Here is a 27,020-nt window from a genome sequence, read left to right on the forward strand (position 1 = left end):
TCATTGTTAAAACCGTGTTTATGGAAGACTATCTTACTTGGCTATGAGTGATCGCCAAAGGAGAAGCACTCAGTCAGGCTTCCCTACATCAGCTTTACACAGGTTGGGGCAAATGGGAAGTGATGTTTCATAACCAAAAAGAAGGGTGGGGGGCAAGAAAAGGAGAGAGAGAGAAAATGTGGGCTAAAATATATTCTAATTATCCAAAATAAACATGGTTAGTTTAATAAGTTTGAAAAAAGCACATTCCCTTTGAGACTCATTTGGCACTTGCATGGTGTTGCAGAGTTTTGCTATCAGCTGTGAAGTATTCTGAATTTTGGACAAAAGAGGGTGAATTGGGGCAGAGCGAATGGCTTAAGGGGAGCGGGAAAGATGTGCCAGCCAAATCTTTTGTTCGGGGAAACTACATGAAAGTGGCTCAGAATGGCCAGACTCACTTGGAACAGGGAAGCCATTTGCACGAAGTCTTTCACTACAGCTAAGGATGATCTGAGATCTGTGTATGAAAGGAACAACTGAAAAAATGTTCTGGAACAGATAAAGGGACACACAAGAGAGAGTGAGAGAGACAGAGGGTGTTTTCACACACGGGTGATTCAGCATCACCCGATAATTTTGTTTTGCTTTAAACTGGAAGCTGAAAAATGGACCAGCCCATTCCCTGAGCAAGTCTCCCTTTCTCCAGTCCCAACAGTCCCAAATGTTGAGAGATGAGGGTGAGGATTTTTCAGTGGAACAACTGTGTTTTTGAGGAAAAGGTTAAATGCACACTTCTTCCTCCTTGCTGCACTTCCAATCGTAGCACTTTGGATTAATCCATGTTGTGAAGTTATCCCTCTGGTTAAAGATCTGTTTTCATCTATTTGTAATTTCCTCAAATGCCATTATTGGAAGACAATCCATCATATTTATATGCATGGAAAAGTGACTTAGGGGGTCTATGGAAGACAATGGGGATTTTCCTGGAGATAACCTGGAGATCTTTTTCTTTTTATTAATCAGCGCTACTAAGGAGACTATAAAGGACACACAATACAAAGTTCTCAGTATGTTGTACGTGACCCCTGCAGTACTTCAACGGATATGCCCTACTATAGTTAGTACACTGGTCAGATTGGTTTATGATTTCACCTTTGATGGGAGCAGTGTTAGTGCCTTAAACAGTGTAAGAGTTCAGGAATACATTCCAGATGACATCCAGGAATTTTGCCACATTGGGCCACAGGTAGCTCCCCCAGCTATGCTATGTGATCACTTTGAATCTATAGACTCTGTATTTCTGCATAAAGGCCTTCTTAAGTAATCGTATCCAGGGGCAAAGTTGTGTATAGCACATAACAGGAAGTCTCCCAAGAAACTATATAAAAAGCAGTGCATTAATAAAATTCCTGCCCTGGGCTCCTTGGACACTAAAGGCAGGGACTTAATTAATTAATTAATTAATTAAATTTGGGAGATGATGGTTACATACAATCTTACTCAGAATGTGCAGCAAGCAAGGGATACAATATATATATAAAATCCATGATTTCTCTTTATTTCCTAGGTGGAAGCCCATCAAATCTTTTGATCAAATCTGAATCAAGTGACAGGTACCCATATTTTTGTTTCTGACTATGATATACGGTATATAACTTAGATATGATATAGTTAGTGAGCTGGATATCTCACAGGCATGATATAATGAGATAGCTATATGTAAGTTTATTAATTCCTAGTTCTTCTTGTAGTGTTGTGTGTATACTTTGTTGTCTGTGTTGTAACTCTTATCTCAAAATAAAATAAAATTCCATCTCAAGCTGTTTTTAGGGGGGTAAACAAAGCTCACATTTACATGCAAAATAAATAAATAAATGAAGGAGAAGGGAAGAAAAAAGAGAGAGGTTAAACTGGAAAGAAATCCGTACCTCACAGAACATAGGCAACTTTTTGGCAAAATCCACCACTCTTGTGATTGCTGGTGTGATAATTTTTGTAAACTGGCTGAAGGCTTCTAAATCTACTTTCCCGCCTTCTGGGGCATTTACTATTGGTGCTTGTCCAATATCCTCTGGCTAACAACAGAAAAGAAAAACATTGTAAGGAGACAATTTATTTGCAGCGGACATGGAATCTTCTTAAACTTTTGTGGAGCGCTGGCAGTTCAAACCCGTCACTTCTTCTGTTTTGTTTGTAAGAAAGCCCCATAGCTATTATTTAGCAAATTTAACTTTTGTATTCAAAAGAAGCCACTGTCTAAGACAAACTCTTGTACGCGTAAGTTTCTGACATGCCACTACTCATTTGTGTAGGCAGCTCAGTGCTTTGCAAATGTAGCAACTTATTCTTGTCTATTTATGTTATCTTGTGGAAGCCATTTAGCTGTTCACTCCAAAACCCTAAAGCGAGTGTCATTTCTCAGTCCCACCTAGGAAAACTTATCTTCCCCTGAAATCCAAAAGGAAGAGAAATCCTTCGGCATTAAATTTGTCAGAGGGGCGGAATTTCTGACCTTTCCTATAATTTGTTGTTGTTTGCTAGAGGGACAGTGAGGCTTCACCAAAGTTCACAATAGCCAAAGGCTATTCCTATAGCTGCGCTAACCTGACAGGTAAGAAAAACAGACAGGATAGAAACCAGCACGGGTTATATTCTCTCAACAGTTGATCACTTGGTTTGAGGGGTGAAGCTAAGTTCAGGAATTCAGGTCAACGAGGCTAACGTTAAATATGCATTCTGTTTCCTATCACTGAGTTGACGTTTGTATACTTTGCCCAATACATGTTGTTGTTGTTTAGTCGTGTCCGACTCTTCATGACCCCATGGACCAGAGTACACCAGGCACTCCTGTCTTCCACATGGAAATTTCAACCACAAATATTTTCCACTACAGTGGTACCTTGGAAGTTGAACGGAATCCGTTCTGGAAGTCCATTTGACTTCCAAAACGTTCAGAAACCAAGGCACGGCTTCCAATTGGCTGCAGGAAGCTCCTGCAGCCAATCCGAAGCTGTGGAAGTCACGTCAGATGTTCGTGTTCCAAAAAACATTCAGAAACCAGAACACTCACGTCCAAGTTTGCGGTGTTTGGGAGCCAAAACGTTTGACTCGCAAGGCGTTCGGGAGCCGAGGTACGACTGTATTAGGAAACAAAATGGAACTGCTATTCTAAAGCTGTAACTAAGTAAAAATGACAAATAGGCGCTGTGGGTTAAACCACAGAGCCTAGGACTTGCTGATCAGAAGGTCGGCGGTTCGAATCCCCATGACGGGGTGAGCTCCCGTTGCTCGGTCCCTGCTCCTGCCAACCTAGCAGTTTGAAAGCACGTCAAAGTGCAAGTAGATAAATAGGTACCGCTCCGGCGGGAAGGTAAACGGCATTTCTGTGTGCTGCTCTGGTTTCGCCAGAAGCGGCTTAGTCATGCTGGCCACATGACCAACATGTACACCGGCTCTCTCAGCCAATAAAGCGAGATGAGCACCGCAACCCCAGAGTCGGTCATGACTGGACCTAATGGTCAGGGGTCCCTTTACCTTTACTAGGATCTGCAACAAAATGTTGCAGTGTGTTCAGGTTCCCTGCCCCACAGGGACCCAGCATGCTCACTGCTCAGTGAAGTGTTTTGGCTTTTGCCATTACATCCTCCTAACCCTACAGTCTCCAGGAACTAGGAGCATGTCTGTAGGTGGGAGAGGACTTCCAAAAAAACTGTGCGGCCAGGGTTCGCTCTCACCAGAAAGCCTATGCATGACAGGTAGGCTTCTCCTCTGCAGGGATGCCCTGTGTGGACATGGTGGGGGGCTTGGGCTGGCTGGGATATGATGTGATGCTGAGAGCACCCAGCAACTGGTTTTCACTTCACATGATGATGGGATGGATGAATCTGGCAATTCTGGGTTCTCTCATTTTAGTTCTCTACATTATTTTCCATTTTATATAAAAAACCTCAGTATTTTATTGAGAATTTCTCCCATTAAACACATTTTTTTTCTTTGCGATTTTGTCAAATATACACATCTTTGGGGGGGGGGGAAACCCAGAACCCTAATGGAATGCATTTTTGTATGCTATTTTCACTATTATATGCACATTTTACCCCAATGCAGTTTTTAACACGTTTGCTGGACTGGAGAACTACAAAATTTGGGGGGAAATTGAATTACAAAGGATTGCTGTGTTTAAGTTCACACACTGTTTCGATAAAAGTGCAAGTTTGGCAAGTTCTGCTTTCCCGCTCGCTTCAACCGTCAGGGAAAACTGTGCACACAACACACCAGCACCTCATTAGAATCACATAAATGCAGGGAAATTGTTCTTACTTTTCATGTTAGGCATTTATAACCAACTTTTCAATTTTAACATATTCCCAAAGCAGTAACAAAGACCATCCATACTTACCGTATATACTTGAGTATAAGCTGACTTTTTCAGCACATTTTTTATGCTGAAAAAGCCCCCCTCAGCTTATACTCGAGTGAGGCGGGTGGTGGCAGCGGCGGAGGGACAAGCGTCCTGATAGGAGCCCTTTCTTGCTGCTGGTGCTGCTGCCGCTGCCTGCCCCTCACAACGGCAGACACAGGAGCCATGGTTGGGAGAGGCGCTGCACTGTGCCTCTCCCAACCATGGCTCCTATGCCTGCTCTTGAGAGCGGCAGAGGGGGCGGCGGAGAGACCAGCGGCCCAAAAGGAGCCCTTTCGGGCTGCTCCTTCCTCCTTCTCCACCTTTGCCGCTGTCGACAGTGGAGGAACAAGCAGCCCAAAAGCAGCTCTTTCAGGCTGCTTGTTCTTCCTCCACTGCTGCCGCCACCACCAGGTTTGTGGTGTTGTGAACTGGCTTATACTCGAGTCAATAAGTTTCCCCAGTTTTTTTGTGCTAAAATTGGGTGCCTCAGCTTATATTCAGGTCAGTTTATACTCGAGTATATACGGTAGGTTCAACTTTGCCTTATTAGATTATATCCTCTTCCTGGTATGTGTGTGTTGGGGGTGGGGGGAACTCTAGCAGACAAACCTGGGACTCTAGTGGATGATGATGATGATAATAATAATAATATTTAATATGCTGCCCATCTGACTGGGTTGCCTCAGCCATTCCGGGTAGCTCCCAACAAAAAATAGTAAAAACAGAAAACATCATCAAACACTAAAAACTTCCCTGAACAGCTCTCTTGAAGACGCCTGCAGTTAAATATTAGTTTCATTATTTTTCAAGCAACGTGCTCTGCAGGTTCTTATACTGATTTGCCGTCATACAAAAGCAAGCATTACTCATCCAGAAAGGACCCTTGCAATGTGAAAATGTCTCTAGTTAAGGAACAGGCATGTAAAACCTGTTCAAATGCTATTTTCCCTGTTCTCTTCTATTTCTAGCTTCCATTGATCCTAATTGGTAGAATATCAAAACTTGCAGCGACACTATGGTAAACAACAGGCCACATGCTAGGATAGTTCTAGTGACACCAGCCGTTTCCATGGATCACTATATTGAGAATTTTTGTTTGCGTATTGCATGTGAAGCTCAACTTTGTCTTCATATGTTATTGCGCTCATTTGTTCTTTACTTCCTGTTGCAGAAACACGGTGGGCCTAAAGTGAAGAACTTTAGAGATCAAAGCTTCCCACCCAATTTGTCCGTCAACCCAAAAGTAAGGTAAAGGTAAAGGTACCCCTGCCCATACAGGCCAGTCGTGACCGACTCTGGGGTTGCGTGCTCATCTCGCTTAAGAGGCCGGGAGCCAGCGCTGTCTGAAGGCACTTCCGGGTCACGTAGCCAGCGTGACGAAGCTGCTCTGGCGAGCCAGCACCAGCAGAGCGCACGGAAACGCCGTTACCTTCCCGCTATAAAGTGGTACCTATTTATCTACTTGCACTTAGGGGTGCTTTTGAACTGCTAGGTGGGCAGGAGCTGGGACCAAACGACGGGAGCTCACCCCGCCACGGGGATTCGAACCGCCGACCATACGATCGGCAAGTCCTAGGCACTGAGGTTTTACCCACAGCGCCACCTGCGTCCCCTAACCCAAAAGTAAATGATTCTAAAAAATCAGGTCAAGCGAGGAGCAGTTCTGGAGAGCTCCTCACACCATTGTGTCACCTACCAGAAATTTCCTTTTCTGTTTCCAATGGCTTCCTTGTGCATTGGTGGCGACATGGGCTTCCGTAACAATTTTGATAAGCTCCCACTCTTCATCTGATGGCTCAGGTTTCATCCCAATGGTTTTCTGTAACTCTTCCCGACGTCTCTTCTCTCGATTCTCCTCTATCAGTTTTCTTTTCGCTAGTCGCTTGCTGTCATCCAACACCACTATAACAAGGAAAGGACATATTAGAGAAAAACGGATTGTGAACACTTCTTGGAACTGCATAATCTGGTTTTGGGGGGGATTAGGGCTATCTATCTTGGGAGCCGAAAAGAGGTTTGATCTACCTGTGCAAAATCTATTTGTCACTTTCACCCACGCAACCGTGCACACCCTCCGGCAATCGAACCAATTCCAAATAACTGAAATCGACAACAAAATGCCTCTTACAAAGCACTACAAAACTATGACCCCTTTTCTCGGCCCTGTACTCAGCACAAGAAGTTAAGCATGTTTAAAAGTCCATGTTGATGCAAAGAAAGCCTGGTTCGCCCAGAAGTCTGCATGTGCCCTAAAATTACAAGTTTCCTGTGTGAGCAGGGAGCATAGTGCTAATTGCAAGGGATCAGGGAAAACTACAAGTGGTTCCAGCAACTAAATATTCTCCCATCAAGGGAAAACATCATAGTATCCTCTCAACGGTAGTTCTAGTCTTGCGCCTAGAGCCTTCACAATGGAGAGGCTGGTTAGAGAGACTGCATACTATTTGCCTGGCTTATCTAGGAAGTTTCATTTTTGCACGTTATATTATCCAAGAGAGCAGAGCAAGAGCAGAGGTTATCCATAATTGACATGCTATTGGTAGCAGCAGTTCAACTGTCACTTCTGTTTTATGTAATGTAGTCCAACTTTACAGAGGCTATATTTAGATGGAGAAGATACTCGGGCTGTCATGTTCGTTTGGCTGCCGCACAGAATGACAGCAAGTAAGGTAAAGGTAAAGGACTCCTGGACGGTTAAGTCCAGTCAAAGGTGACTATGGGGTGTGGCTCTCATCTCGCTTTCAGGCTGAGGGAGCCGCCGTTTCTTCATAGACAGCTTTCCGGGTCATGTGGCCAGCATGACTAAACCACTTCTGGAGCAATGGGACGCAGTGACGAAAACCAGAGCACACAGAAACGTCATTTACCTTCCTGCCACAGCAGTACCTATTTATCTACTTGCACCTGCTAGGTAAGGCAGGATCTCCAGGGATGTGGGTGGCGCTGTGGTCTAAACCACTGAACCTCTTGGGCTTGCTGATCAGAAGGTTGGCGGTTTGAATCCGCACAACGGGGTGAGCTCCTGTTGCTCTGCCCCAGACAGCTAGTGCTAACTGGCAATTTAGTTTATCAGGAAGATAATGGTCAACGGACCGACGGCAATAAATACCGTATTTTTTGCTCTATAAGACTCACTTTTTCGCTCCTAAAAAGTAAGGGGAAATGTGTGTGCGTCTTATGGAGTGAATGCAGGCTGCGCAGCTATCCCAGAAGCCAGAACAGCAAGAGGGATTGCTGCTTTCACTGTGCAGCGATCCCTCTTGCTGTTCTGGCTTCTGAGATTCAGAATATTTTTTTTCTTGTTTTCCTCCTCCAAAAACTAGGTGCATCTTGTGGTCTGGTGCGTCTTATAGAGCGAAAAATACAGTAATAAAGGGAAATGTGCAACAGTGAACCATAACTAATTGCTATCACTAGTCACATGGGTGGGATTGGAAAGGAACGGGGTGGAAAGGACCCCCCCCCAAAAAAAAATGAAGTTTGAGCTTGGTTTTTATCAAAAAACAGTCTCCATGCCCCACTGCTTTGGAAACCAAGGAGACTTGCCATATCACAGACGGATTGGGGGAAGGAGGAAACTCATTGGAATCAAAAGCAAAGTGACATGTAGGATGTTTTTTGACAAGCACAAGCCAGAAGTTCCCTTGGGTACAAAGAGCTATAAGGAGGGAGTGGCAGAAGGTCACAGGTTCAATCTTGAGCATTAAAAGGGCCAAGTTAGAAGCGATGGGGAAGCCTTTTGTATGGGACTCCAGGCAACCATTGACAGTCAGAGTGGACAATGCGGATGAGCCTGGTGGGATGCAACTTTCTTTCCCCCCGAAATAATTTTTATTTGATTTTACAAGTGTAGAATTATAACAATACAAAATACATATTCATATTCAGAGATTTCTCAGAATCCCTAGATTTCCCACTTTCCTCTCCATAGGTCCTATTATCAACCTTTTCAACTGCATAGTATTTCATCATCCAAATTTTATGTCTCTCCATTTTGTCCATAGTATTTTCTACACTGCAAGTGTTATTGCAGTCCTGCGAATGTTTTAATCTGTTTACAGTGGTCTCTCGAGTAAATTATAACACACACACACCCCCAGTTCTTTATGAAAGTTTTGGTCCTCTTGGTTCCTGAACTTTCTGGTCAGTTTTGCCATTTCGGCATAATCCAAGGGTTGCAACTTTCTATACTCCTTTACTTTCCTGTTTTATAAAACGGGCTCCTTCTACCCTGTTATGTACTAAGCTTGGATCCTAGAACAACAGGCAAGTAGGATCCTAGAATGCAACCACTGATTGGCTTGCAGGAAAAGACCAATCAGGCTCCAGGAGGGAAGCAGAATGAGCCAATCAGACGGGACTCAATGTGTAAATAATGTATATAAAAGCCTGAGGTTTGGGGTGCAATTCAATCACTGTTTTACAAGCTGCAATATAGAGCATGAAATCACTACAGGACTCCGAGTATATTTCATACCCCCACCGCCTTTTGAGGATAACTTTAGAAACAACTATCAACACTAGCACTTTGGGTTTCCATTTTGAGTTACTCCACTTATGCTACTTCAAGTCTTCACTAAGGGTTAATCTTGCAGCCATATGCTGTAGTTCTTTAGAAGTAGTGTAGCGCTCCTTTCCTTTCTGGCTAAAAATAAAACAAACAACTGCAGCATGACTCACGCAACAACAGCATCCAACTTCCCATTCTTCCAAATCTTTAAGCATGATAATTGCCTGCCCCCTGCATGATACAGCTCCACAACACACACAGACACACACTCCTGAGTTAGAAATTGTTCATATCCTTACTAACATACAGACTCACCAGTGCTAGGGGAAAGCCTAGTCTTTTCAACAGTAGACAGAAAATTAAAGCTTTATGGAAAAATTAGCTGGGCATAACAACCAATATTCTCAACCAGCATATAATTATATAATTAAAAAAATGTGTGTGGGGGGGGGGAAGACACAGAGCACCCAACAAACAGTGATGATTACGTTGTACTGAAATAAACACACCTAATGCAAACAAACAGCACAGTAAAATAAAGAAGCTTACAATCTGTTGCCATGCCAACATAGATGCATTTCTTGAAGCGACATTCCTGGCACTGGTTTCTTGTGACTTTGTCTATCACACATTTTCCTTCATATTTACAGGAGTAAGTTGGATGAAGGTTTTTCTGAATAGTTCTTCGGAAAAAACCCTATGTGGGGAAAAGAAAGAATGCAAAGTAGCACCTAGACTGCCCACTTTTTATCATTCAGGTTACTTATAACCGAATCTTTATTTAGATATGCTGGAGTGTTTATCGCCGGGCAAAGAACAAGATACATTATGAAATAAATTAAGGACATAGGAGAAACCCTCCTGGATCAGATCAGTTAGTTACCCACCTAGTCCAGCATTTTGTTATCCCAAGAGCCAATCAGGTGCCTATGGTAAACCCAAAGCAATAGGAGTCTCCCACAGATACTGGACGTAATGTATAGCCATCGTTTCCTTACTCAAATTTCTCATTTGCAAATTTAACAAAGAAAAGGAAGGGGGAAATTATTAGAGGGAAGGAAGGGAGGAAAATAAATAACATACAAATACTACTAGTAGTAACAAAAAATCGCCACCCCTTCATATTACAGATCCAGTAGCCATCATTACATGCATCTTAAGTTAAACATATATGTTAATACAAGCCCTCTCAAAGTCCAAAATAGGTATCCACACGAAAAGTGATGCCTATATGAAATATGTTTAAACGCAGTCAAATGAATGGCCTGAGATCCGCAGACCACTGTGTAATCAAAGGTGGATATTTATCTTTCCAGGCTTGAAGTATAAATCTCATAGCAACCACTAATCCCCACACTAGAGGAATATAATATAGAAGCACCCGAACATGCAAATAGCAAAGACTTTGCCAATATAAAATTGATGTGAATAACAACTTCAGCCCCAAAAGAATATATCACTGGACAAGCCCACATAATGAGGCATTCTTAGCATCATACAGTATTTTTTGCTCTATAAGACTCACTTTTTCCCTCCTAAAAAGTAAGGGGAAATGTGTGTGCGTCTTATGGAGCGAATGCAGGCTGCGCAGCTATCCCAGAAACCAGAACAGCAAGAGGGATTGCTGCTTTCACTGCGCAGCGATCCCTCTTGCTGTTCTGGCTTCTGAGATTCAGAATATTTTTTTTCTTGTTTTCCTCCTCCAAAAACTAGGTGCGTCTTATGGTCTGGTGCGTCTTATGGGGCGAAAAATACGGTATCTCCAACAGATGTGCATGACGGACAGTGCCTTCTTGTACAAACACTGTGGAGTCCAATATACTTAAAACACTATTTTTTACTGTATGAGTCTGAATTTCAAGTCTAAGGAAACATTCCATATAGATTCTTAAGCAATTTTCTATTCTTTGGGCTCTTTGGTGCAATCGTAATTCCCTATTCCACAACTCTCTGAGTTCCTGAACTTTTACGTTACAAAGATCCGCTAAACATGTATAAGCAACAGCTTTGGTTTAGCATTTTGCAAGGATCCAAAAATTTAGGAGATGCCAAAGCACTCAAAGCAGATGGGCCATAAATAGGTGCCAGCCACTCATTGGAAATGGATATTTAAGATGTAAAATAGGAAATGACAAAAATAAAAAATAAATCCACCTGAGGCTATTAGCTATCTAATGTATATATCCAACATCCAACACATTTCTTCCACAAAAAAGACTGCCCCTCTGTCATCAAATCTGGATTAATCCATAAAGTCAATTTAGTGCAAGCATTTGGATCAAATTGTAATTGATAAGCTATCATATTCCCCCTAGTTACTAAAACTGAATCATGACTGATAGCCATAGCCTTATCCTCTACAGATTATAATTTAAATCATGAAATTGTCTTATTTTAGCTCTTTATGTGCTCTTTACGATCATGTAGTAATTCTTGCTATAGACTTACCTTGCAACCTTCACAAGTAATGCAGCGATAGTGATACCCCGTGGCTTTGTCACCACAAACGACACATAGCTCGTCCTTGTCTAAGTAACTGGGTATGTACCCTGTAGGGAAAGAGAAAGTGAGTGTCAGTGAAGAGGTTGAACTACAGGGGTCAGCAAACTTTTTCAGCAGGTGGCTGGTCCACTGTCCCTCAGACCTTGTGGGGGGCCAGAATATATTTTTTTGGGGGGGAAATGAATGAATTCCTATGCCCCACAAATAACCAAGAGATGCATTTTAAATAAAAGGACACATTCTACTCATGTAAAAACATGCTGATTCCGGGACTGTCCGCGGGCCGGATTTAGAAGGAGATTGGGCCGGATCCGACCCCCAGGCCTTAGTTTGCCTACCCATGAACTAGAAAAATCATACATATACTTAATGTGGATCTAACACAGTTGTTCTGAGAGGAAAGTTTCTTAACTAAAAGGTAGGAGGCGCATAAAGAGACTAAAGTACCACAATCAAAAGGAGTTTGGTGACAACTAAGACCAAAAAGAAAGGTTACGGGCAATAAAAATGTACAGAGGAACCTTCACTGCCAGAATCAGTATTATGCATAAAAGGCACAATCCACTCAGTCTTAAGCAATTTTAAGCCCTGCTGATCTCAAGGCAAAATTTTGTATCACGTGCCTTCTTTTTTTTCTGAAATCAGTGGGACTTGAAAGCGCCTCCCTTTGCCTGAATCATGCCCACATTTTGGAAGGCAAAACGCAATTTGTGCTAAATTAAAATGAAACATTGTTTGAAGGACAGAACAAACCACTATAATTCCTGGGTTGCATGGACAACTTGCAGCAAATAAGGAAGAGAAAATAAGTGCACGAAATACCTAATTTGTCTCAGTCTTTGCCAAGAAGAGAAACAATTATCATGTTACCAACATAACACAGAAAACCCATCAATTCATCAAGGTTAAAAGTGGAGAGGGCCCTTTCAGAGATCGCCTAGATAAACTGGACATACTCAAATCAGCAAGTCACTGGAACTGCACAGTACACTTTTCAACTTGCAGATCACACCAGTTTCCCTTGCCTTTGACTTGGTGGGTCACACTGGTTAATGTAAAGTTTGGGGGGAATGTGAAATATGATTGGGCCAGAAAATAACATTTACAGTGGTACCTCGGGTTACAAACACCTTGGTTTACAAACGCTTTGGGTTACAGACTCCGCTAATCTGGAAGTAGTACCTCAGGTTAAGAACTTTACCTCAGGATAAGAACAGAAATCGTGCAGCAGCGGCGCAGCAGGAGGACCCATTAGCTAAAGTGATACCTCAGGTTAAGAACAGTTTCAGGTTAAGAACGGACCTCCGGAATGAATTAAGTTTGTAACCAGAGGTATTCCGAACTGGAGTTTAAAGAAGAAAAGGGAAAGTATTCACAACAAAGCCCCACCTATTTATGCTTCAGCATCTTATTGCACCAGTATCTTATTACTCAGCACTCTACTGGACTTACGGATCATCACCTAAAAATACAGAATACACTGCACCCATATTAAAGTAGTTTCTGTATCTTTCAGGGCAGAGACTTCCAAGTAGCCTATTTGCCTCTGGTAGTCAAGAAATGCCTCCAGGCAACCTGGCAAGAAAGTTTTTGTACACAGGAAGAAAGGAGTTGTTTTTATGCCTGTTTTCAGGCTGTGTATGTGCCAGGAATGGCTTACACCAGTTTGTATGCACCAATGGGCTAGTAACAGTGTGTATAGCTATCTGCCAAAAGGAAGAGGAAAGGCTGTGGAAGGGTTATATTAAAGTTTGGATAGCAGTCTGGTGTATTCCAGGCTCAGAGTAAATTGAAAGCTTTGGAAAGGGGTCAAACCCACAGGTAATAGTCATGTCCTGTGAAAGGTTCATCTAGTACGAAAACACCTATGCAGAATGTGATAATGGAATGCCAAACTCATAAAGCTTTCATAAGAAAGATCAGTAAGCAGAAGAAGGAGGGAAGCTATTCTTCTGCTCAGGGATATTCCTGGCAAAATTTATGTGCATTTTTCATTCTAACCATGTCTTTCCGCATACAGTGGTACCTCTGGTTACGAACGCTTCTGGTTACGGATGCTTCTAGTTATGAACTCTGCTAACCCAGAAGCAGCTGCTTCTGGTTGCGAACTTTGCCCCAGGATCACAGCTGTCAACTTTCCCCCCTTGCAAGAAATCCTATTTGGAATAAGGGAATTTCCCTTAAAAAAAGGAAAACATTGGCAGCTATGCCCAGGATGCGAATGGAAATTGTGTGCCGGAGAAGCACGTGCAGTGGGAGGCCCCATTAGCAAAAACACGCCTCAGGATAAGAACAGTTTCAGCTTAAGAATGGACCTCTGGAACAAATTAAGTTTGTAACCAGAGGTATCACTGTAGAAGAAAAAGTTTAGCTCATGATCAGCTCTAACACTTTGGGGAAGACTTAAAGTGAAAGAGAGGAATTAATACTATGTGAAATTCTAACTTAAGACAATGATAAGGGGTACCCCTCAAAAGTAATTATTATTTTTGATTCTGCCCTGTAATTGGGGGGGAAAAAATTCTTCCTAATACACATTCACCATAGCTCCTAAAATAATGAATGGAAGAGAAACGAATTTCCCCTCAACTCAACGCACTCTGAAATATAGTCTGTTTGTTTACTGAATCAACATGTTACACATTTAAGATGCAAGATGTTTGCGTAAGTTCACAAAGCGTTCAACCCAACATAACTCGATTCTGGACTGAGAACACTATGCGTTATAATAGTAATAATTACAGGGCAATCGACAAGCATTGTGGAGCTTTGGCTATATTAATAACTCACATTCAGAAGTAATTCTGATAATAAAAATAATTGGAACCATTCCACAAAATGGGACTCTGCCATTTTCTGTGGATGAAAGACTAGCAGCATGGCCTCAAGTGCCTTTTTAACTATATTGGTATAAACAGAGGGTTGTGCTACTACAGCAGCAGCAGCTGAAGCAAGATGCTAAGCATAATACATAGGCCAAAGCACCTGAACTACTTCTCTAATGTCCCAAAATGTAGGCCCAGTGTTACATCAACCAGGGAAATCCAGGGCTCTATTGATAAATCTCAGGTTCCTAGTAAGGGCACATTAATGCTCCCTTGGCATCTGTGTCCAAATAGACAAGCCCTTCATATACAGTGACTGGAGGGAATAAAAGACTGCAAAATGTCAATGGAAACCAAAGTGATATCCCTGTTTTGTGTCTTGTCCCTAGTACTAGGAGGATAAATGCACTGGCACCCTGCTGCAGAATATTACACTATTCTGTATCCTATTATATTTTTTCACCTAAAACCACAATTTTCACTCAATAAAGTGAACTTTTTAATTGGCCGTTATCAGCTAACATGGTGCCAAATCCTTGCCAGTTACAATTCGTTGCTCAATAATGAGTACTCACAGGGGACTGACTATATTTTGGTCTGGTTTTTTGATGTTTTTATTATGCATTTTGTGTTCTCAATCTGGATTTTTATGATGTGAACCTCCCTGTGATCTTTGGATGAAGGGCAATATAAAAAATTAATCATCCTCACCCTCACCATCTTCATCTTAGGTAGGTCATTCCTTAATGGGTCTCCCTTGAACTTTTTATGCGGATGATTCACGCACAGGACTTGTACTCTAATGTCATAATGACAGTGACTTCAGGTGGCAGCTGAACTGGGAGCCCAAAACTATGCCTCACAACAACAGGAGAAGCCATTTTGAAAAGAACGAGGTTACAACAGCTAGAGAGTCTCTAGGTTGTCAAAGAAAAGTGACAGATTATGTCATGTTTACTAATTTGCTAAATGGAATATGAAAGGTATAATGAGAGGTCTAACACATTATGTACTAGTGCTTCGGTAACCTCAGGAAATCCAAGCCAAGCAGTTCACGTACCATTCTCATGTCCATGACAGCAGTGTGAGACTTGACGCAGTTTGGATTACTAAAGAGTTGAAATTAAAAGTTAGGAAAGCTGAGATAGATCCGGGGAGTTTGTCGGACCATAACCCAGTGGTTATGGATTAGAATGAATCTCTCCTTGATGGGAAGGATAGCAGCAATAAAGATGAATGCACTACCAAAGATGTTATTTTTATTTCAGTCAGTACCGATAATAAGCAATCTTGTCTGCTTCAGAAGCTGGCAAAAAGGTATTTCTAAGTTTGTCTGGAATGGAAAAAAGCCCAAAGTAAAATATAAAATACTTATAGATACAAAAGATAGAGGAGGCTTCAGGACATGATAATAGATTTGGTTGGCATTCATATTTATGGTATGGGAAAGATAAAAAACATAAAGGTTTTCATAATCATATAATAAGAAAAATGCTTATAAAAGTTTGGAATAAATATAGAGACTTTCTAGAACTAAAAACACCATGGTGGCTCTCGCCGGTAGAAGCATTAGCTTTAAAACCACTAGCATTAAACTATTAGCATTAAACCTACTGAAGGAAACTGGCCGACATACAGAGAATTATTAATACAGATAGAAGAAGAGTTAAGGCTGAAAGGATATGAGGAATTGAAGACCTTTTTACAAAGCTGGTTGTATCATAGACAATTAAATGAACAGTTTAAGGAAGGCAATAGGAAAGGTTTTGGTTATACAGTATCAAACTTTCAAAAAGAGATAGTTGAGAGTGATACGAAATTACTTTAAAAAATGTACAATCTCCTACTTTATGGCTAAACGTTAGATGAAATGGTAAAGTCAGCACAAATAAAGTGGACTCAGGATTTAGGTCATAATATACAACTTGAAGATTGGGAAGAGATGTGGGAGGTAAACCTAAAATTTACAGACTGTATCTTACCGAAAGAGAATTATATGAAAATGATGTATAGATGGTATATAACACCAGAGAAAGTGGACAAAATGTATAAAAAGGAATCAAAAACTTGTTGGAAATGTAAAAAAAAAAGAAGGTACATTTTATCATATGTGGTGGCAAGGCAAAAAGAGTATAAATTATTGGGAAATGATATATAATGAATTGAAAAAAAAATTTTTAAGGGACTTTTGTTAAGAAACCAGAAGCATTCCTCCCAGGAATTTTAGACCAAGATGAAAAAAAGAAAATTGGAAATTATTTATGTATGCAACAACAGTGGCAAGAATTATACTAGCACAAACTTGGAAGACAGAAGAAATACCAACGAAAGAACAATGGCAAGGGAAACTTATGGAATATGCACAACTGGCAAAACTAACAGAAAAACTACATGAAAAGGACAACAAAGGCTTTAAAAGAGAATGGGAACCATTTACAACATATATGAAGAGGCAACATAAAGAAATGGACTCATTGGCAGGGTTTGAGTAAACAATCAGAACTGTGTACAACAAAAAAATAAGACTATATGTATTGGGAAAACTTTGGGGAAACAATACGCAGGGTGAACAATATGGAAATAAAGCAAAACGCGAGTATGAGGGAAGTCCAAGGGAGGAGGTTGGAAATATGAAAAATCCATGTTCACTTCCCAAATGAATCCCAGATGAACCAGGAGAATAATATCCCTTAGAGCCTGCAGAAAAATAAGCATACAGCCTTTGCTACTGGAAGAGCTAACAGGCCTTTTCAACTGCATAATTTTTATCTTGATTAGACGTAATGATTATCTGTTTTTGCATTTTTTAAATGGTGTTTTATGCTGTGACATTGTAAATAGCCCTGATGTGTTATGATATGGCAGTACAAAAATATTTTTTTAATAAATAAATGAATAAAGTATTTTTTTTTAAAAAAAACACACCACAGTTTTTCAAACTGTGAGCACTAGGGAAATGGACCAATGCAGACAGAGGGCCTTCTTGGTAGTGGCGCCTGCCCAGTGGAATGCCCTCTCATCAGATGTCAAGGAAATAAACAACTATCTGATTTTTAGAAGACATCTGAAGGCAGCTCCATTTAGGGAAGTTTTTAATGTCTGATGTTTTATCGTTTTTATTATTATTATCATTAATTCCGTTGTGAGAGTGGCTGAGTAATAATAATAATAATATGCATGCACAGAGATTAATTTGCACTATTTCTATGCCATTAAGGTCAAGCCTTAAAAGTGGCTCATGTCTGCGACGAAAACTATAAACTACGACTACTGAAACCATATCATTACAATTCCAAAATAAAAAAGCAGTCTAAAACGTTCTGCTGGCAAGCACAGCAAATCAGATAAAACAATTCAAACCAGAGACCGCAACAGTTTTAACCACTAAAATAACTTAGACTGGAAGGAAGATAAACCCCCACAGCTGCCCCTCTTCTGGTCATGGGAGTGGAGCTGTCTAGGGCTGGAACTGGGTTTCCCTCTTCCTGCTCCTGCAGTCTGGGGGACACGGCTTATTAGACTACAGTACAGTGTAAATGTAACTTTTATATGCACAGGGAAACAAAAACAAAAAAACAAAGAAGAGTGTGACTTGCTTTATTAAGGTGGATAAAAAAATCATTTTTAAAAAATAAAAAATAAAAAGTAAAAAATTTTTTAACAATTTAAATTGGATTTCTAAAACAAAATGCTTTTGGAGGAAAACTCTAAAGATAGTTTTCTATTTATGTAACATTATTTTTTGAAAAAATTGTTAAACCACATCAGTTAACAAACATGGATACATATGCTATAATGTTATTGTTTTAGTTAAATAAAATGTTTAAATTGTTAGTAAGGAAATGATTATTTTTCTCCTTCCAATAAAGTACAGCAGAAACGCCATCCAAATATAAACAGTTAACGTATTAAACCTCACAATAATTTCATAATTATCAGTCTATGTATTTCTAAAAGTATAACCAAACCAGTAATTTTTGATATAACTGTAAAAACTACTCTGAAAAATTATTATTCCAAAAATGAAACCTTCATCTGGTTGTAAATATTTAGTTTATACTAGCAAGTACGATTCTTTCTGTTAAAAAAGAAGAAGATTTAAATCAAGTCTTACCGACTAAAGATTTAAATTGTGGTTTAAATCGATTTGATTTAAATCAAATCCACCCTGCTTTATTGCGATATTCGTTTTATTGCAGCAGTCCAGAACTAAATACGCAATATTTCCAGGGCACGCCTGTATCTTGACTTTAAAGCGATGGACTGGACCCAAAAGCATACAGAATGAGAGAGTGTGGTCTGCAACACAGAGGGGAGTTGGGAGGGGAGAACCAGCTGGTAAATTAACAAAGATGGTGTGCTCTTGTCCTAAAGAACAAATAGGTGTTTATTGTTAGCGTACAACGATTTCAACATTGCTTCATAATACGAAGGATATCACACAAATGCAGGTCAAGACTTGGGTAGAAGAGCCCAAATGACTCTTAATGACCTTGACCCTCATCTGTCCAGTATATTTATGGCAGTTGAAGGTAAAGCTGCAGTCTCGTCAAAGTCCGGACCTGCAAATCTGTCTAATCTGAACTCTTGGCAAGACAAAATACTCAGCGGGAGCAGATGCCCACACCTTAGAAGAATGTGTCCCATAATCCAATCTGAACAATCCCTCTTGAAATCTATTACACTTGATCAAGATCTGCAGGGCCTGTAGAACCAATTGCTCCTGGATAACATACCAAGTCTATACCCAATAATTATTTAGCGTTGTAAATGTTTGTATTTTCAACCAAATTTGTTGGGGGCCTTTGTACTGCAAAATACATTTGAGGAGCCCTCGCAATTTAATCTGAATTATACACCAGAGATTAAAACTTATGAGAAGAAATTAAGTATTAACACACATCTTCAGAATACATAGGTGCATCTTTATCTATTAATTTACATAATGTTACATTAGAATGTGTGTTTTTTAACACCAGTCATTGTAAAGCTTTTTGAAGAAATTTCACAACTTTTCAACTCAAATGCGAAGGAAAAATGTTTCTTGCAAACTCATCAATGCAGAAATAAAAAAACCAACTAAACTTATTGTATTACTGCTAAGTCTGATAAAAGTATTGTATATGATCTTTTAACAAGAGGTGTGGGTTTTAGGGCCCCATGGAGCATGTAGCCCCTGCATACCCTACACAGTGACTATTGTTTTTTACTTGGAAGTAGCTGGTCCATGGATAAGCGATCTACCAGACCTCACAAGAAAGGATTCTATACAGATCTCAGCCAATGCTCTTTAGACCCAATGAATCATTGCAGAGCTTTCCATTATGTGAATGCTATAGAGGAAGCAGAGTAGAGTTCTGTGTTTGTGCCTTTTTCAAGTTGGACTAATAAGATTTCTTTGAAAGACCCTTGATCAGCAAAATATTCAAGAATGTATTGATAGTCACCTTGGTTTGTTTTTTTCTAACCTAATTCAGAAGGAGCACTTTTTCAGCCAAATCAGGTAGTAAGACATGGAAGCTGAAGACAGCAAAACATGGAAGTGACCATCATTGCAGTGCGCTTATGTCCGTTCCCAACCTGGCTAACTGGCGCTCACAAAATGGACAATTAGTCATCAGTTTAAGAGCATTTATCTTAATGCAACTCAGGTTTCAAAAGATACATTTTTATTGTGCATTCATGATGATTTCTGTTATTGGGGTAGTCAACCACGATTCCACTTCCAATAATGTTTGTGCCTGCAAACATTTTGGGTCGGTTATACAGCTTCATTTCCAAGCAGGGCATATCCTGTTACTTCCTACTAACTTCCTCTACCTTTTCATACCATGTTACGGGTCATCGTCCATCCGCCCCCCCCCCACTGCTTATTTTTTGTGCCCTAGCCCCTCCAGACAGCAATAGTCTGGTAGCATTGGGGAAGCGTCACAACGCAACTATTAAAGCGGAATAAATCCACTACTACTATTACTATGTCCCCTTCTCCTTGTGCCCTCCATCTTTCCCAACATCAGGGTCTTTTCCAGGGAGTCTTCTCTTCTCATGAGGTGGCCAAAGTATTGGAGCCTCAGCTTCGCGATCTGTCCTTCCAGTGAGCACTCGGGGCTGATTTCCTTCAGAATGGATAATGGAAAAGACCCTGATGTTGGGAAAGATGGAGGGCACAAGGAGAAGGGGACGACAGAGGACGAGATGGTTGGACAGTGTTCTCGAAGCTACAAACATGAATCTGACCAAACTGCGGGAGGCAGTGGAAGACAGGAGTGCCTGGCGTGCTCTGGTCCATGGGGTCACGAAGAGTCAGACATGACTAAACGACTAAACAACAACAAATTACTATGTCAAAAACATGTTGCAGAATACATCTGCAATAAAACACTGGTCTAGAGGGGATCTTTTTGGAAGGCTAATAGTCATCTTGAGGCCTTACTCTCTTTGTGTAGCTGATGATACTGAGGTTCAGTGCCCCTCCCCCCCGGGGGTACACAAGGGTACACAGTACCAGTACCCTTTGGTGAGCACCGGCACATCCCCACCCCCCAAAAAAGCACTGCTAAGGTTAAAAGGTCTCTTGAGCAGTTTTCAAAAGTTCCACAAAATAAACGTTGCTAACAGCAGAGACAGTACCCTACCAGAAACCCAGAGCAACATTTATTCTAGTGGCAACACTGCTGTGCCTTTAGTACTAAGATTATGAAATCATCAAATAGCAATAGCTTTGTTATTATTATTTTTAAATCTTCATTTGGTTAATTTTAAATATATACTTAGTGGCATATTTGAAGACCCTTTCACATTTTTGCTGTTCTGTTATTCTTCTATCCTTCTTGACATTGTCTATGGGTCTACGGGTCTCATATAAGTTTATTCAATTATTTAACTTCCACTTGGATTGGTGTGTTTTTTTAATTCCTTTGAAAATGCACAGCATGGCAATCGATACACTCACCCCTGTTTAATGAACTGTTTAATGATGCTTTGAAGTGCTCAAAAGGCTATTATACAGAGAAGAGACAACACTCTGGGTAATATCATGCTCTGGCAAAAGAAATACCCTCTATGACGAAGATATGATATGCATCTCAGCTTATGCTGCTGTACATAAGCAAAGAAACTTTAGCTGCGATTACAAACAAGATGAGCTTCTGATATTGGGAAGACATCAAGTTCAGTAATTACGCTGAACTTTTAATGTTTTATTTTAGTAAATAAAAGATTATACAACTAGTGAATTAACAAACTATGTACATGTTTGTTTACACACACACATCAGCAGTATGGCTTTCAGTGGGTATCACAATAGCAATCATGAAATAAAATCTGTACTTTTATAAATATCGGTAAGTCATGAAATCGTAACCATTCCCCTCCAATAGGATGCATAATCTAGTCCAGGGCTCGGCAAGGTTTACCTCGCCTGGGCCAGTTCACTCCCACAGAGATCGCACCACGGGCCGGATCGTGTCTGCACAGATGCGATTTCCGGCACCACGAAAGCGAGTCCCCGCTCTGCGCTGAGCCAGTTTAGTGCAGCGGGCGGGGACTCACCAAGCGGGCGGCTCGGGGGCCATTTAAATGACCCCCATGGGCCGCAGGTTGATGACCCCTGACTAATCATATCACATCCAAAGCCACCTTCCCAATATTTGCATGTTTGGTTTTGTGATGCTAATATGAAGCAAACACACCGTATCAATAAGCCTCTGAGGTATGAGCTGTTAGCAAGCTATATGTCGAACGGTATTTCTATGGCCAGACCCATTTTAAATACCGTATTTTTCGCTCTATAGGACGCACCCGACCATAAGACGCACCTAGTTTTAGAGGGGGAGAACAAGAAAAAAAAATTCTCTTACTCTCTGCGCCCCTTCAGCGAAGTGGCAGGAAAAGCGGAGCCCATTCCATTTCTCCTCCCGCTTCGCTGAAGGGGCGCTGCGCAGAGAGGGAAAGCTGCACAGTGCCTCTCCAGTGAAGCGAAGCCACGAGAGTAAGAGGGATCGGTACACACCGATCCCTCTTGCTCTCCCGGCTTCAGGGATGGCCGCCCGAAGCCTCCGGAGCGCAGCCATCCCTGAAGCCAGGAGAGCATCGGGTGGCCATCCCTGAAGCCTGGAGAGCGAGAGGGGTCAGTGCGCACCGACCCCTCTCACTCTCCAGGCTTCAGCGAAAGCAACGCGAAGCCTCCGGAGCGCAGCGGGAGCGGTGCACTCCGGAGGTTTCGCGCTGCTTTCGCTGAAGCCATGGAGCCTGCATTCGCTCCATAAGACACACACACATTTCCCCTTAATTTTTGGAGGGGGAAAAGTGCGTCTTATAGAGCGAAAAATATGGTATGTGAACAGAAAAACGGCAACGTGGCACAGGTTGGATAAAGAGCTCCCACATGTCTAGTACAGTTGACTATTTGCTATTATTTTTCTTGTTGCAAATGCTCCAGTGGAACCTTATTGCATTACTTTCTTGGAAGCGAAAAATACCTGTGTGTCCCTTTGTGTGGGAAATGAGTACCACTTTTAAGAAAATTACAGGGTATTCATACAGTTCTGTTCAAGCTGTGGGGTACTGCATGAGCAAATGGGTTAAAGGCCTCGTCCTAAGAGACCTATTCCCGGCCTCTGTGAAAAGTAGTGGGTGTTTGGCTACTCACAAAGGTGCAGATTGTAGGTTTTGCTCTTAAATGCATGTTCCTTGTCTTCAAAATTATTGTAAGTACAATGAGCTGCACTTGGGAGAGATACAAGTCAATATCACTCTAACACACTGTACCTCCTTAGAAACAATGAAAAGTGAGAATTGCCAACCAAACTCAATTCTGGCTCAATATATAAATATATATATATCTAGAATGTTAAGGTAGCATGAATCATTGGATAAAGCACAGGGAGAATCAGATTATATTCCCACCCCCATATCCAATTTGCTACATTTCCTTAGGCAAGCCACTTAAGATTGCCCTTCAGTCCTCGAAACAAGGGAAAGGATTCTATCTGTACGAAGTACCAGTATTATTGCTTATTATGATGTCGACCCTTGATGATGCTTAACCGGGTAAATCTAATGCTTGCTGATTTGCCATCTCCTTTCCCCCAATATTGGCCAAGCGATGGCCATTGAGTGAAAAATGGCTCCTTCTGTTAAAAAGCGCCAAATGAAAAAGGTCATCTGAAAAAGCTGCAGTCATTCTACATACTGATTATCCTGCAGACAGACTGCTACAATTTATTCCATGGACAAACCACACAGTTAAAATTATGTAAGAAATTCGTAGTTGCTTCAAATTTACAGAGAAGCATCATCATCATCATCATCATCATCATCATCATCATGGAGGTGCCCCTGTACCAGCTTTTCATGCTGTCTTTAGAGAAGACGTGAGCTATATAGGCCCATGCAGCTCAATACAGGAAGGATGCTGTTTCCCCCTTGGAAAACCCTGCATCTAGCTCTTAATTCAGGTAGGTAGCTGTGTTGGTCTGACGCAGTCAAAAGAAATTAAAAAATTTAAATTAAAATTAAAAAATTGTCCAGTAGCACCTTAGAGACCAATCAAGTTTGTTCTGGTTATAAGCTTTCATGTGCATGCACACGAGGGACGCGGGTGGCACTGTGGGTTAAACCACAGAGCCTAGGACTTGATGATCAGAAGGTTGGCAGTTTGAATCCCAGCGACGGGGTGAGCTCCCGTTGCTTGGTCCCTGCTCCTGCCAACCTAGCAGTTTGAAAGCACATCAAAGTGCAAGTAGATAAATAGGTACCGCTCCAGCGGGAAGGTAAACAGCATTTCCGTGCACTCCGAAGCGGCTTAGTCATGCTGGCCACATGACCCGGAAGCTGTACACCGGCTCCCTCGGCCAATAAAGTGAGATGAGTGCCGCAACCCCAGAGTCGGCCACAACTGGACCTAATGGTCAGGGGTCCCCTTTACCTTTAAGGTGCTACTGGACAATTTTTTTATTTAATTCTAGCTCTTAAATTAGTGTTGTTTAGCATTCACAAATCCTCACTGCATGTTTCAGAAACCTGGCTACTAGCTCCATCTTATCCCCATTCCTGAGTGAACATTAGAAAAGCTACCTTACATTTGTCTGAATACCACTCCCTACTAACAACCGATTGATAAACTTAAGATCAAATTGTCTGATACCAGGGGCAGTGCAAAATAACTTGCACGACTGATTCCACTTGTCTCTGTCCACAGGGGCATAGCCTCTCTACGACTGGTATTTTCTGGAATCTCCCGTGTCGCATTGCCGAGGACAGCACATTCCGTCTCGCTAGCATATAGGCCCTGTGTTGATTCGGGTTGGTCAAAATGGAGAGGTAAGACGCCACTGGCTGTCCCCCTCGCACCAAACCCAGACTTGCACATACACTACTTCTGATTTGGCTACTAAGCACTTGGAGTTTGTTGTCTAACAATCTGCATTTCATTATCTCAAATGCAGAATTTTTTGATAAAGCCGTAGTGAGATTCCTAACACCTGAATTTTATTAAACCATTTATCTATCTAGGTTAGCACTGTCTGCACTTATATGCAGCCGGCAGTTCTCTAATACCTCAGATAGAAGTCTTTCCCAATCCTAACTGGAGATGCCAAGATTGAAGCCGGGAACATCTGCAGACAAAGCATATGATCTATTCATTGACCTGCACACAGTTAATGATTACGATACAAACAAATGCTTTGATGGAAGAGAGCTACATTCTCCCCCTGGAACTTTTGAGCACCCCTCTCTTCACGACATAGCCCAATTTATGTTCCAAATGTCCATCAGCTTCGCTAGAATTTTGCCGTCCAGTACAGAAAGAGGTCATGCTGTTTGAGAAAAACATATTTGAAGGGGCCTTCTAAATTCCGTGTTTCCTTAGATCCCATCATTTTATGCCGCCTGAGTACAGAACTGCAGTCTAAGGATGTTCAAAGTACATTCCTTGTACTTTGAAAGGCAGGATATAAAACAAGATAAAGGATCACAGAGACAAGAGTATACTAGCACAGGCCACATTTGAGAATTATCTCATGCTTTTTGAAGCTTGTGCATCACACCCATGAATCAAGTATTCTACCTCTTTTCTCACCCACAATACCACCTTTTGACTTCTCCACATTCATCTGAAAATCTAAACGCAGCCCACACACAGTCTCCGTTACAAGCTTCAGATAAAAATGTGGAAAAGTGGGTATCAGCTGATTCCCAGTCCACTCCCTGTCTTCAGCAAAAGTCTGGAAAGGATTTCAGATTAGACAACTCACAACTGAGAAGGAAGCAACATGACTGAATAACTAGAAGGAAGCAACATGATTGAACAGCACATCCTTTAAGTAAAACCACACTTTAACTCTTACCGCCTACTCCAAGAAGTTCAAGTTATTGTTAGCCTTCACACATGGGTTACGATGACAGACTCTGTCACCTCTACCTGCTTTGCAAATTGTATACACTGTCATTGTAATGGTACATACAGATTATCTTGTCTGCATGATATGACACCTAAATTTCCACAGCTGACATCAAAGGCAGCTTTTTTAAAAAAGGCTTCCATGTAAGCCTCAGTGCCAAAATTTGCAAATCTTTGTTCACACAATGTGTTTTCACTTAAATCCATAGAATTGCTGAAAAGTACAGAACCATGAAGGTTCAGGTTCTTTTTGGCTTGGTTAAGATTTATTGGGGAATTGTTGTTTCTGATATTAGAAAGAGCAACCTTTCTGGATGGTGCAAGAGGGATGCTGATGAGAAGGAACATTCCTAAATTTTTGGACATTGTAGATTTGCCTTGCTTTGGTGTTTTTTCATTTTGCAATTGTGTGATATTCATACTGTATTGTAATTGCCATTGGCTATAAACAATAAAATTGATTGAATTGAATTGATATTAGAACGAGCTGCTGTGAGCCTCATGCTCACATGAGCTCCCCTCCTCTGCTGAACCTAGCACAGTGCCCTGTTACATTTGGATTTAGGAACTGTGGCTTGCTTAAACTATGTTTAGTGAAAAGAATCCAGGATTAAACTGGTCTTGGGTAGAAAACTGTGCTCAGTTCAAAATCAATAGCAGTTCCTCCTTGAGATAACAAAAATGAGGAAGGGAGAGTCTGTGAACCGAAGGCTTACTGTGGTAGAAACTGATTTCTGACTTTGTCATGAATGATAGTTGTGCTCAGTGGTTTTTTTCTGGGGGTACGCATACCCGCCTAAACATTTTGTGAATCTAAGTTTGGCCTCATTGAGGGGCAGTATTTCAATACGAGTAGGAATATGAGAGTACCCCTAAACATTATTTTTTAAAAGGAAAAAAACCCACCGGCTGTGCTTATCTTACATTGAAACAAGTTCTGCAAATCACAGGAACATTAATCAAGAGGCTCAAATTCAGAATGTGTAATAATGTATTGATCATTGTTACAATTTGGGCTTGCATATTTGCTGTAAGAATAATCGATGCATAATAAATTACAGATTCTGATACCCAGCTTCTAGATTCATTTTATGCCATTTTTTTTAGCCACAAAAAGAAAAGATAGCAAGGTGTTAAATACAATGAAAACACCATATAGCAAAAGCTGGGAACTTATGATTACAACGTAGAACACTTATTTTTTCAAAATCTTCTAGGTACTTATAATTCTCCCATAGATGCTGTCCCACACATCACGTGGATCTTTTGTTCTCGACTTTTATTAGAAACACAATTTCTATTTGGGGCTGTATTGCAAGGGAAAACAAGATGCTGTACAACTTGTAAAAGGACGGGCTTTTCATTAGGATCAGAAAGGAAGAGATCTCTTCTGTG

General features: G+C 41.1%; 1 protein-coding gene and 1 long non-coding RNA gene across 6 annotated transcripts in view; one reads left to right on the forward strand and one right to left on the reverse strand.

The window, feature by feature from the left end:
- Positions 1–1,957, forward strand: part of LOC128424130 (uncharacterized) — a 32,588-nt gene extending 30,631 nt beyond the window's left edge. Inside the window, exon 3 of the long non-coding RNA XR_008332928.1 lies at positions 1,550–1,957. This is a non-coding gene — a long non-coding RNA (uncharacterized LOC128424130). The remainder of the gene's footprint in view (positions 1–1,549) is intronic.
- The window catches only part of THRB (thyroid hormone receptor beta), a 179,263-nt gene that overhangs the window by 3,427 nt on the left and 148,816 nt on the right, over positions 1–27,020 (reverse strand). For all 5 annotated transcript variants that reach the window (XM_053409988.1, XM_053409989.1, XM_053409987.1 and 2 more), the window contains 4 exons: positions 11,343–11,443; positions 9,444–9,591; positions 6,081–6,286; positions 1,911–2,057 (listed from right to left, as the gene is read on the reverse strand). In XM_053409988.1, the coding sequence (XP_053265963.1) occupies positions 1,911–2,057; positions 6,081–6,286; positions 9,444–9,591; positions 11,343–11,443 (602 nt within the window). The remainder of the gene's footprint in view (positions 1–1,910; positions 2,058–6,080; positions 6,287–9,443; positions 9,592–11,342; positions 11,444–27,020) is intronic.

Source organism: Podarcis raffonei, chromosome 12 (genome assembly GCF_027172205.1).
Source record: "Podarcis raffonei isolate rPodRaf1 chromosome 12, rPodRaf1.pri, whole genome shotgun sequence".
NCBI lineage: Eukaryota > Metazoa > Chordata > Lepidosauria > Squamata > Lacertidae > Podarcis > Podarcis raffonei.